Raw genomic sequence first — 13,889 nt, forward strand, 5'->3', positions numbered from 1 at the left:
ATAATGAATTACTACTAATAACTAGGCCCACACGAAATCTGCGCGCACAGAATTCCGCAGATGTTTAGCTCATCATTGATTCTGTTTATTTACTTATGTAAATGTGTGTAAATTTATATTTATTTAGTTTTTAAATTAATTACAGCAATTTGATTGGCTAATATGAAAATATTGATATTATTTATTTACAATACAGTTTGTAAAGTAATATTTTCTGTCTTTTAGTAGAGATATTATCTAGGAGACCTGCTTTGTTTACCAAATAAAGTGGATCTAATTGGATTTACATTGTAAACATTAAATACAAGTTAAAAATGTATTACTTTTTATTTCATACATGAAGTTTTTAGTTATGATACTCCCAAAATGATTCGGCAGAAATCCACAGATTTTTAACAAATTTCTGCACAGAAATAGCAAAAAATGTTCACAGATTCTGTCTGGCCCTAAATTATATTAACATTTTCATTTTAGTCAATAATATTACTGAAATTAATTTAAAAACTGAATAAATTTTAATTTACACAAGTAAATAAACAAAATTAATGATGGGCTAAAAATCTGCGGAAATCTGTGCGCGCCTACTAATAGCTCATTTATTTTGTCTGGATGATAGTACATAACATTTATAGTAATTGTTTTGCTAAATACTGGTATTTACATAAAAGCGCAATTTAAAGGGGACCTATTCTGCCCTTTACAAGATGTAAAATAAGTCTCTAATTTCCCTAGACTGTGTATGTGACGTTTCAGATCAAAATACCTGATAAACAATGTTTTAAAACTTTGCCCCAGTGCTACCCACACATAGACTTTACTTGGGCGGGCTGCCCAGGTATATTAATGGCCGCCCAAGTAATAATAGTAATTTTACTATTATTAACATCCTTTTACACTTTTTTGTATCCACCCAATATAACCAAACATCCACGATCGATTAAAGGGCACATAGTTTACCTCTTTTTTATGATTTAATATTAATATTATGGTTCTGAGTGTGCCAGTTTAGGTTCAGTTTAAAACACAATTCAGATTTTTTTATTATAATGTGTTAAAAAGTGTCATGTTGGGGGCGTGTCCACAGTTCGCTGATTTGCTTCACATGTAAATTAGTTTCGGCTTCCCGCCCAACGTAACAAGGGGGCGGGGCCATAAGCTCACCCGCTCTGTGTTTGAGGAGCAGGAGTGAGAGGATCCGCATTCAGTCGTACATGTATGACTCGGACACAGACCAAGCAGAGAGTACAAAATCATTTGTGTCTTTGTACAGTTTTACAGCCAACTGTGTGCTAGTTTCAAGTGCCGAGCTTGTACACAGAAACTAATAACCACGCACACTGAATTAACTTTGACTGAGGCACCGGATGCGCCGCTCGAAGCAGCGACACGGCACACCAGACACTCTCTGTGGCGCACCAGAAACATGAAGTGTCCCGAATCGTCACGCCATGCATTTTTGAATTCTAAACACAGGTTTCTGCAGCGGTTTGCGACACACAGCCGTCGACTCTAGTGTACCCTGATAGAAACCTATGTTTAGAATTCTAAAACGCATGCTAGTTAAGATCACAGGGAGCTTCTGGGATTGCGAGAAATGCAAACGGCTGAAGTATAAGGTAGACTCAATGAGAAGTACACATGTTTGCAAACCTACCTAAAGATACAACCAATAATTCCGATTAGGAGCGATAATATGGAGAATATTGATCTTGTGTTGAGCCCAATGAGCCCATCTAAAAATAGAGCTAGCGTGTTCCTTTAGTGATATTGCTTCGACTCACGCTGAAAATGGCGGACGTGAATCAACAAACTGAGGATATGATGCCGCGCCTGTCAATCAATATTGGTGGGCGGGGGGACCGCTCTCCTACGTAAAGTTGCGGTCGATTTGAAAACCGCGCCAAATTGGTCCACCGTTTTTTATGTTGAAAAAAAAAAAAAAAAAAGCACTGGGTGTGTTTATATCACCCTAATATGACGGTCTATACACCATTCATGCACATATGTCTGTCCAAACAGCTTGAAAAGTAGATTTTTTTACCATAGGTGCCCTTTAAGTAGTGGAGAATCTTCTCTAGTTTACCCGTTTCGCTCTGTGTGCGCGCGAGACCTGTCAACACTCCCAATAACAATCTCACATGCTCTGCAGATCCACAGAGATGCACCTTTTTGGGACTTTTCTAAATCTCCTAAAATGTCCAGGATTTAACTTTCGCTTTCTAAAGCTCGAATGCGCTTTTGCATTACCTTTTTACTTAAGCATACTTTCGCTTGACTTTGCCGCTGACTGCACACGCACCGTCGCAAGAGCGAGAGAAACATTAAATAATTCATTTTTTAAATCTAAATGACTCAGAAAAACTACTATATACTTGAAGAGGATGAAATGACTAGTCTAAACATAAAAACAAGTCTAAATGAAATAAAATGTGCAATGCTAGTTAATTTAATCACTGCTGCCCAAAATCACAGCATGATTATGTGTAAAAACATATCAATTAAGCGTGTGAATGGATAAAGTCTTCAGGTTTTTATTTCAAGTAGAAACAAACATAAAATTAGGTTACATTAAAGAAAAAAAAACAATCTGCAAATGTAAGCTACTAATCAGATTTTCTGAAAATCAGTTAGGCAACACATTTTAACATCGTAAACAACTGATAGCTTTTACACTTTGGCCATCATGCTCATCTGTGAGAGAGCAAATAACAATGGAGGAACAAGTCTGGTCCAAAACCCAATCCTTTCAGGACAGAAAACAAGATTAATTTCATCCCTAAAATCATATTGGTCTTGCCAATCACAGAGCATGACACTCCTAAACATGCGCTGACTTGCTGAAATTCAGGGCCGAATATAAAGGAAAAGCTCATGATGAGGAGGATTTAACCTTTCAATACGAGAAACCTCCCAAAGTTAATGCAAAGCTAATCCCAAAATATGAGACCGGTTTTACCTGACAGCAAACCCAAACTGCATAAATAAACATTCGAAAGGCCGAATGCTAGAAGAACATAAGATGTTGGGTAGTGACAGGACAGGCACATAAAACCACCCTGCTTGTCAATTTAAACCAGCTGTCCAGAGAAACTCTCTATACAGGGGACTTCTTCAAATACCAGAGGGTAGTTGTTAGTCACCGGTCACCGAATCAGCCTTTCCTTTCAAACAGTTGGGAACGACTGAATGACATCTGTGACTTGCACATTCCTACATTTACCTTAAAATAAAAATTCTTTAGGCCTCTTTTAGGTCAGCAGGAAACGTGGAAGGAGCGTGAAGTCGGCACACTGAGTGCTAATTAGTCAATGCATTTAAAAGTACAATAAAATCATGGACAAAAAAAAATGCTCATTCTTTATGGAATATTTGTGTTCAATAAAACTTGTTTGACAAAAAAGTACAATGAAATACTGAATTAAAGTCCAGGTAAAGAGAATTTTGACTTCTGAACACATTATAAATGTAGGAAATGTATTGCTGTAACATTACACAGACTCTGCTGTAGTGCTGTTACGAAAGTGGAATTCCATACCAATCTGTACTGGAATTTTAAAAACGTCTATTTCCCGCTAACATTTGAGCGCTGTTGAACGCGTTCTTAAACAGCGCTGAAATTGCCATTGTGTTCACGTGCTCAACAGAAATGACTGTGATTGGCCGTGAAGGTCATCAGTTCACCGAACTCACCACTGTTTACTGTGTAACAACAGATACAGGGACACTAAAGCGTTTAAAAGTCCTGAAGATCAGCTGGTCTGTTTTATAAGCTGACATACGAGCGATCTGCTGATAAATCAACTAATCTTCGCGGTTTTAACTAACTTAAAACTTTCGGTGAACCAATCACAGTCATTTCTGTTGAGCACATCAACACAATGGCAAATACATAGGTAACAAAATGTGTGGAACTTCATCTTTAATCTTGAAAGTTAGATTAAATGTATACAGGTTACAGCATTCACACTGTGCTATCTAAACCGTGCACAGGCGCTTTTCCTGGTTCGTTTGACAAGTGTGAGTGCTCTGAATCAGGCCCAGGTGCGGTTCAGCCCAGGCCTGGTTGTAAGAGGTGTGCCAGAGCGCATTTCGGTTTGGCTTTGGTGCGGTACAATTGTAGTGAGTGCAAAGTGCGTCTGAGCCTGAAACTGAAGACGCAATGTCACTTTTAAGGGATTGTTTCATATGGATTTATTAATCATTATTACTTTTCAATGAACGCAAACTGTCATAGATTATTAAGGACACAAACCCCACGCTTTACGTCAGCTACACCTTCAGCAAACCACCCAATATGTGAAGCACGAGGACTATTATGATAATTTATGAGTGTCAAAAATTGAGAATCTGTTCGGCAAAATCAATCTTCAGTCATTTAGCAATGACTAAAACAGTGTCCACTGTGCTGAGCAAGAGTGCTTCTCATCCTGTAAACTGAACAGTCGCATCATCGATGACTGAAGCGTGCTCCAGCTCGGAAAGTGGTAAAGATGCAGTGTTAGTGCAGGCCGTCAAGGGAGAAGTGAGGGAGGACAACCGCGCTTCGACACAGTTCAAGGCAACCGTACCTGTACTCTGTAAATTACAATTTTGAATAAAAAAAAGAAGAGAATAACACATTTTGTGTTTTGTTTTTCCTCCCTGTTGAACTAAAAGCAGACCGAACTATGACTTGAAAACTAAAGCCCCAAACCAGAACAGCACAAAATAACTTTCAAGGCCCAACAATAACATGACAACAATCCCATTATGCATTTCTCATCTAACCTTCATAAATCAAACCATGAAATCCGATGTGAAGAATGTAACAGGTACCATGTCTAAAACTGTCAACCGTCACACACTAAATTAAAGCACCCCATCTGAAACGTGGTCGTCCCAGGACCCTGACAGAGATAGCACAAATCTGGCTGATGATCTGGGCACGAGTTCAAGCTTGTCCTGGCATCATCTCTAACCAACCTGTGGCTGAAGATCTGAAAGGATCATATTAGCCTAATGCAACTGAGAGAATAATTCACAGTTTTTCAGAATTTTACAGAATAATCAACTATCTGAAGAAACTACTAATTTCTTTCATTACATCAACATTTTACATGAAGAATTTATGAAAAACAAATCTGAAAAGTAACTAAGCGTGATTTTAATATGGGCTGACAAAAAAAAAAAGCGTCTGATTCCAAACCTTCAGCCTAAAGTCTTGGACAACATGTTAACGTCAAAGCACTAGAGATGATGAAAACTGTCTGTGTTGTTAACTGTGTCTAGCCCTGTCTGGACCAAAGAACTGTGCATGAACAAACCAAACAGACAACAGTCAACTAAAACAAGAATGTATGTTTGGTCCTGTTTACGCCTGGTATTAAGATGCGTTTCGATCACAAACAGACAAAGCAGACACATTAGCATTCACACCTGCCATTTAAATGTGCTCACTTTCGACAACTTTTGTCCTGATTTCATCGAGGGGAGGACAAGTGTGAGCGCTCTGAATCAGGCTCAGGTGCGGTTCAGCCCTGGCCTGGTTGTAAGAGGTGTGCCAGAGCGCAGTTCGGTTGGGCTTTGGTGCAGTACGCTTGTAGTGTGAGTGCAAAGCGCGCCTGAGCCCGAAACTGAAGACGCAATGTCACTTTTAAGGGACTGTTTTATATGGATTTATTAATCATCAGTACTTTTCGATGAACGCAAACTGTCATACTTTATTAAAGATGCAAACCCTAAGCTGCACGCCAGCTGCACCTTCAGCAAACCACCCAATATGTGAAGCACGAGGACTTTTATGATAATTTATGAGTGTCAAAAGTTGAGAATCTGTTCGGCAAAATCTTCACAGTCATTTAGCAATGACTAAAACGATATAACTAAAACAGTGTCCACTGTACTGAGCAAGAGTGCTTCTCTTCCTGTAAACTGAACAGTCGCATCATCGATGACTGAAGCGTGCTCCAGCTCGGAAGGTGGATTTTGTTTTTGCCTGGTATTAAGATGCGTTTCGATCCCAAACGGACAAAAAGCAGACACATTAGCATTCACACCTGCCATTTAAATGTGAAACCTGCCACTTTCGACAACTTTTGTCCTGATTTCATCGAGGGGAGGTTCTATGGGCAGGTCCTGATGCGTCCGTCAAAGTGTAGGGCGAATCACGCAGGTAGCCGTAGGTGCGCACTAATATTATGTCAGAGCCCAGCTATTAGTGTTGTTGTTAAATTTGAAGATGCTGCACAACACACTGTGCATGTTTATGTATGGGCTTTTTCAGTTATTTTGAACCAGTGGACGAAATAAGCTTAAATAGTCGCGCAACTAACATATCATCGTAAAATGAGACAACAGAGAGAGGCCGCTTTCATTTCTGCAATCATAGCCTCTAGACCCTGCCGAACTATATGGACTTGTACCAGAAGTCAAGACTAATGGATCAATATTTTGCTCTGTAAGTTTACTGATGACCAGCAACACGTCACTCAATGACGACATGTCCGGTCAGTGGTATTAGAGTCTGTTCGACCACATTCATCCACATGTGCGTTCACACTATTATAGCAATCTGATCAAATGTGTTTTTCAACCACCTCTGATTGACCACTTTCACACCATTACTTAGCATTGTCTACTTGTGATCTGATTAGGGATGTAACGATTAACCAATTTCACTATTAACCGCACTTTAATTCATCTGCACGGAACAAAACTGCTGCAACTAAACAAAGTTATGCCAACTCTGCGCTAGTTTAAAGTTCCGGGCTTGTACACCACGCACACTGTACATGTAACTATGGCTGAGGCTATAAACTAAGGGGGTTCACATATTGCGTCTTTTGTGCGCACAAGTTTGTTATTTCCAATGGAGTTGCGTGGCTTGTGTATATGGAGCGACACCTTGAGTCACGTGACAAGAACTGGACCAATCAGCTTCATACTTTGTATGGAATATACATATTTCTTCTGCAAAAAGTAAAACAATAAACAAACAATTTTGTTGTATAGTTGATCAAAAGTGCCTTTGAGACCGAATTTCAGCAGCCTTTGACTACATTGATTCTCTTTAAAATGGAAATACTTAATCTGCATCTTAGATTTACATTAGACAAATACTATTTATTTATTTATTTATTTATTTATTTATTCAATCATTGTTCTGTCGTTTATTTTCAATGTAAAATTATTACTTGTGTTTAAATGCCAGAAACTTTTTGTCACTTATTTCCAAAGAGAAATGGACTATTGTTTGTTTTTAACTATTTTGTGCTGTATTAATTGGTTACTGAGCAGGACTAAATAACACTTTAAAATATATGAAGTTTTTGTGTGATTTTCTAAACTAGTGGTGTTTTGATATTAATGACACATATTAATCATGATTACCGTGATAATTCCTAAGAAAACCTATAATCATTGCATCCCTAGATCTGACGCATCTTAACACCAGGCGTGAACAGGGCCTATGAGAGGATGTCTCTTCATTCATACCTGCATGTGGCAGTATCTGTATCATCATTCCACAAAGAGAAACCAGAACTAGTGCTGCACACATACAAGCTGTAAACAAAAGCAGCGTTAATGTACCATTTTCATAGTGCTTCTCACTCACCACAGAGGGATTCGCTTGTGGAAATTTGTCTGATAATCTATATCATTAGCGAATGTTTCAGAAATTTGACAAATGACAACCAGATCCAATGTGTTCTCTCTTGACTTGCGAAGATTACTTAATTTAATCACTTCAGCTTTTGTTTAAGTGCTTTGATTTGTAGCTAAACAAAGCACCATTACACCATGACCGATTGCGATTCTACATGCTGGATTGAGTAAAGTCCTTTTATATGAGCCTGATGAGAGACGACATGTGGAACACAATAATGAAACTAGCCTGACCGATGCTTGGTGATTTTCAAAAAAATCTAATAAAATGGATTAAACTATTAAGAATTGCCATATTTTATTCATAACTAACAAAAGAGAGTAGTTGATATTTACATTAAAAAGTATCACTATTGATATCATTATTGAAATAACTTATCCCTGAAGGAGATTGCGGAAACTAAACAACACAGCAATAACATCAAAGCAATAGCAACGCTCCGATTCTGTTTTGGCACTCAAATACATAAAAATATAAAGACAGATCATAACTGAAAACGGAGGAAGATCTCCAAGAGCCAGTCTCCAAAGTTAAACATGAATGTTCTCTCTAACACGCATACATACACACATTATACTCCATATAGAAGGCAGAAACTAAAGGTGCTTCCCAAATCACATACCTGTGCACTATTCTACGTCATTTTGTAGTATGAATAATGTAAGCAGTGCATTCACACTGAAATAATCTTTTTATTCTAGAAAAAATAAGTGTACTTTAATTACCCAGATGCTGCTCTTATTAAACTGTTATACAGTGGACCAGACCAACGGCCGCAGCTTTGCTCACGTAGCGGAAGGAGTGGAGCTTTCGGGCACTGATGTTGGATTATTTTATTTATCTTGGATTGTGAAAGCAAAATTCTCCTATGAGAGTGATTATACCGCCTGCCTAAGCTGAATGCGGTTATACTCATTGCAAGTATTATTTGGTTAGTTTGGCCATTTATTTTGCTAATTTGGCAACAGTCAAACGTCATTTAGGAAACTGGGTTTAAATTTCCGCTTAGTAAAAAACACATTATTGTTCTATTTGGAACTACACTTAATTCATTTACTATGCTGTTATAAGTGCATAAGTACATAAATGCATACTGTATAGTGTGTAGGGCTGGTCCACAAAACCTGCATCGGTATTTATCAACCAAACACCATTGTTAATAACGATAAATAAAAAAATCTGTATTAAGTTTCTATATAAAGCGCTATAGTTTTATTAAAATGTGGCTGCTGAGCGCGCACCTTGGAAGCAATGCTAATAAGCTTATAGTGTAGATTGCCATTTCCAACGGAGGAGCGCGACTTGCATGATACGCACATTGAAGCGACGAGCACACGTGACGCGCGCCCATTTTCCAGGTACGCCTAGTTGAAAAGCATCTGAACTTCTCCGAATGCCGCAAGCGCACCGCGATTCATGCAAGTAGGACGAAGCAATCTGCTTCACACTTTGTATGGAATATACACATTTCAGTAACAGCAGACTAATTACCTCAGACAAACACAGCGCATCCAAACACTGCAGCGCTTTTAACCTTTATCTGTAAACTTGTATCGGAGCTGCAGCAATGGTTTGTCTGTTTATTATCCTCTGAGAAAATGGTTGATGGTCGCCTAGTTACATAAGATGCCAGGGGAGTGCGAGCACAAAGGGCATTGAAAATAGTGAAGGAAACATAAAAAAATATTAACAATTATCAATACCAAATGATTTGATATCGTGATAATTTTTTCTTTACAATATCGTCCAGCCCTAATAGTGTGCCATTTGAAACACAGCTTAAGTTTTTTTTTTTTGCACTGTATCTGATGATCAAGAGTACAATTTTTTTTTTAAATTACTTCTTGCCAACAGGGAAAACCAGAAACAATCAATAATGCATGATTAAATGGTGTCATGGCTTTGCAATTAAAATGGTCTTTATAATGGAAGTCAATGGGGCAAATACAGCCCCCAACATAACAAAAGTGTATTGTTGAGTTTTTGAAAATGTTCAAAGCATTTTCCCAAAATATGTGCCAAGATGTAAGATTTGTCACCAAAAATCAAAGTTGTTGCCAAATTAAGGCTCAAAAATCACCCAGAAGTGGATAAAAACATCCCCAACAGCACACAAGGGTTAACCAAATGAAAAATTTACTACAAAAAAAAATCATATGGTTGTTTACACTTGCATTTTTGTGTTGTCAATATGACCTATTGGTGTGTGCGCACAATATTTGTTTATTTATAACCACCGTAGGGGCTAATGAGAGTCGCAAGTCACTGGCATTAATATTTTGGGGGTCATAGGCATGTGAAATGTTTGGGAACTCTTGTTGTAGGGTGTTTATTATTCTCAAGCTGGTCCACACTTGCTCAGTCTATACTGTGTGCATGATGACTTCTGTTTCCAGGGAAGGAATGTTTACAATTCAGATCATTCAGGGTAGCTGCAAGTCACGCCACAAAATAAACAAACAAACGGCACACTATGTTCATTCACCGTAGAATGTGAAGTAGCACTCCATTCACTTCCTGCTTAACTTAGAAACGTAACAAGTTTAAAGTCATTTTCATTAGTTAAGCTGGGTCAGGAGGCCCGTGACTAAACCCATTCTGACAATTCAGCACTGTTTTACCCACTACACTGTATATGTTTAGCCACACTTAACTCACATGACTGCACCCTCACAATACTTCCCAAGAGTTATTATTAAAGCATTTACAACTATAACCGCCACAAACATCCACGTCATGTTGAAGAAATGCTTTGTATGACACAAAAAGAGAAGAATTCATATTTCATCCGATCAGCAGTGTTATTCGTATAGAAAATGACACCATATGGCCCAGAGGTCTTTTTTCCTGCCTTATTCATGCATTATAGTCTTTCCTATAGGGAACCGGTTTGATCAATTACCAAGACTGAATAATCTTCATTGTCAGTACACTCTGCCATAGGGATGAGCTGATTTCTTTTCAACAAACACTTTAAGACATGAAACACAACCATCTCTAATTTTAACTTAAAATCATTTGACACTAAACAAGTTAAAGTCCAATAAAGTCTGGTACACTTCAGGTTTGTGCCTTATGATATACTGTTCAGCATGCCGGTATGATGGCTCAGAATTTAACAGCATGTTGCTACTTGACTTTTCCAGGGCTGCACACACACACCTATGATTTAGGCCTGCCAAATGTGGCTTAAAGATATTTCCTGCATGAACTAGGAAGTTTATAGTGGCTTTAATATCCAAACAACTACACTAGAGTATATTTAATCTATGAATGCAATGACTTGGGGTGCTTCAAGCATAAATAACATGCATTTAATATGAATTACAAGTGAAATGCAATGGTATAAAATAGTCTATAATTTAAAATTTGTTATGGTTACTATAAGACATGCATTGATTTTAAGATATATGCACATTTAAAACACTACTCACCCCATTCCAAAAACTCAGCAACATTTTTCTCTCGTCTGAGTGGGGAGTTGGTGCACTCATCATAAATGCAGATGAGAACATCCAGAAGACTTTCCACACTAAAACACTGTCCAGTAGACTGAACAGGACCATCCAGGATCAGTTTTTCCAGCTTTTTCAAACGCACTTCCCCAGACATGGTTCAAAACTAGTGTCAGTCCAAAAATGTAGTGTGATATTCTTAAAGAATAGATGTGAATACTCTTTGAAGGGGTCTGTAGAGGGCTATAAACATAACCCACCCATCATCACAGTAAAATGCAGTCTCAAAACTGCAGTAAAGTAACTACATGTAATTTCATACACAAATAAAACTTCTCACTAACGTTACATCTTTTAATGTACCCCAACACACCAGAAAATAAAATGCAAAAATGGCAAACTAAGTCATTTGTACTAAGAAGTTCACGCACTTTTGGGTGATATTGAAATGAATATCTTGCGTTTCACAAATTTTAATTTACAGATATGTAAGTGCTTTTATCTAGCTACTCGAGCTAACGCGCTAACAACATTCTCTCGACACAATGCCTCTGGAGTGTTTTTCTCAAGTATAAATACAAAAACTGTGTATTTATAATAACACACACGAGTGCCAAACCATGCCAAGTATTTCAACGTTGAAATACCCTCAGTTTGTTTAACTTTAACTGGTTAAAATAACTGGTGCTAATGATCCAGCTAATAAAGACGTTCGGCTAGCAGGCTAACGATTTTAGCTCGTCCTAAAAGAGAATTCACACCAAAACCAACAGAAATACCATGACACGCCTCCAAATGTGATATTTGCGGGATATTTGTGTGGAAGAGATGGATAAAATGCGTTAATATCCTCGAAAAGTGAGTTTAGCGAAGTTCTCCAAAGGCACCGATTGAGTGTCGTTTAGTTTTCCACAGTCTTTTTCCCATATATAATTCCTCAAAAAGTAAGTCCTGCCCACGGGATGAAGTCCGCCTGAGGATGAAGATGATGGGGTGAAGATGAAGAGGAGGATGGAGGTGTGGATGCGGGGTGACGGGGTGATTCCCTCTCATCTGCCCGCCGCAACCGAGTGTGTTTCAGCTTTCAGGAATGACGAGGAGAAACATGGCGACTGGAGACACACACACACACACACACACACAACACGCGCCCGCGCGCGCACACACACAGTCTACATGAACATATTCACACAGAAAACATGCACAGACGCATGCAGTTTCTCTAACTCTGTGAATAAATTGTATATCAAAATAAGAAATAAAAATACACTTACACAAACAAACATACATGCTTATATAAACACATGGAGACAGACGGACACACTTTAAAAATACACAAAATACAGACACTAATGTAAACACGTTTACTTAGAGAAAACATAAATATGAATGCATAAGTACACACTGTTTGTCTATATATAGACAAATCTGCATATACACACAGGTCTTTAACAGCTGTTTTGCTGAAGCAGGGAATGTAAGGATGGGGGTGGGGTGTGTGGGGTGGACAAGAGGGGGTGGAGCAGACTGTAGGGGGTCACATGTGTTCACACTTTCAGTTTTAGAGCTTTTGTGTTATTAACATGATTGTACAGACACTTTGAATGATCTATCTATCTATCTATCTATCTATCTATCTATCTATCTATCTATCTATCTATCTATCTATCTATCTATCTATCTATCTATCTATCTATCTATCTATCTATCTATCTATCTATCTATCATTTGTGTCTAAGTATCTATCTATCTATCTATCTATCTATCTATCTATCTATCTATCTATCTATCTATCTATCTATCTATCTATCTATCTATCTATCTATCTATCTATCTATCTATCTATCATTTGTGTCTAAGTATCTATCTATCTATCTATCTATCTATCTATCTATCTATCTATCTATCTATCTATCTATCTATCTATCTATCTATCTATCTATCTATCTATCTATCTATCTATCTATCATCTATATATCTGTCATTTGTTTCTATCTATCTATCTATCTATCTATCTATCTATCTATCTATCTATCTATCTATCTATCTATCTATCTATCTATCTATCTATCTATCTATCTATCTATCTATCTATCTATCTATCTATCTATCTATCATTTGTATCTATCTATCTATCTATCATTTCTATCTATCTATCTATCTATCTATCTATCTATCTATCTATCTATCTATCTATCTATCTATCTATCTATCTATCTATCTATCTATCTATCTATCTATCTATCTATCTATCATTTGTATCTATCTATCTATCTATCTATCTATCTATCTATCTATCTATCTATCTATCTATCTGTCTATCTGTCTATCTATCTATCTATCTATCTATCTATCTATCTATCTATCTATCTATCTATCTATCTATCTATCTATCTATCTATCTATCTATCTATCTATCATTTGTGTCTATCTATCTATCTATCTATCTATCTATCTATCTATCTATCTATCTATCTATCTATCTATCTATCTATCTATCTATCTATCTATCTATCTATCTATCTATCTATCTATCTATCTATTTTAATCTTTTTTTTGTGATTTTTGTCCAAGTTTTAGCAAAACATTTTGTACAATCTAGGTTGTATTTTTTACATAATACCTCTTGCCACCAAAATAAATTAACAAACAAGTTAAGTTTAATTAAAACAAAAATTACAACAGAAAGTAAAACAATACTGTTAGTAGTAAAATGCAACACAGTACTGTAAAAAATATTGTATACATTTGCATTTGTATACATATTGTATACAAGTAATTCAAATAAA

At 37.1% G+C, this 13,889-nt stretch overlaps 1 protein-coding gene across 1 annotated transcript in view; it reads right to left on the bottom strand.

Moving 5' to 3' along the window:
- cdc42bpaa (CDC42 binding protein kinase alpha (DMPK-like) a) overlaps window positions 1–12,200 on the bottom strand; it is a 157,389-nt gene extending 145,189 nt beyond the window's left edge. Inside the window, exon 1 of the mRNA XM_056476987.1 lies at window positions 11,080–12,200. Coding sequence (XP_056332962.1) covers window positions 11,080–11,257 — 178 coding nt within the window. The 5' untranslated portion in view covers window positions 11,258–12,200. The remainder of the gene's footprint in view (window positions 1–11,079) is intronic.
- Between the last annotated feature and the right edge of the window lie 1,689 nt (window positions 12,201–13,889).

The sequence above is a fragment of the Danio aesculapii genome, chromosome 17, assembly GCF_903798145.1.
Source record: "Danio aesculapii chromosome 17, fDanAes4.1, whole genome shotgun sequence".
Lineage (NCBI taxonomy): Eukaryota > Metazoa > Chordata > Actinopteri > Cypriniformes > Danionidae > Danio > Danio aesculapii.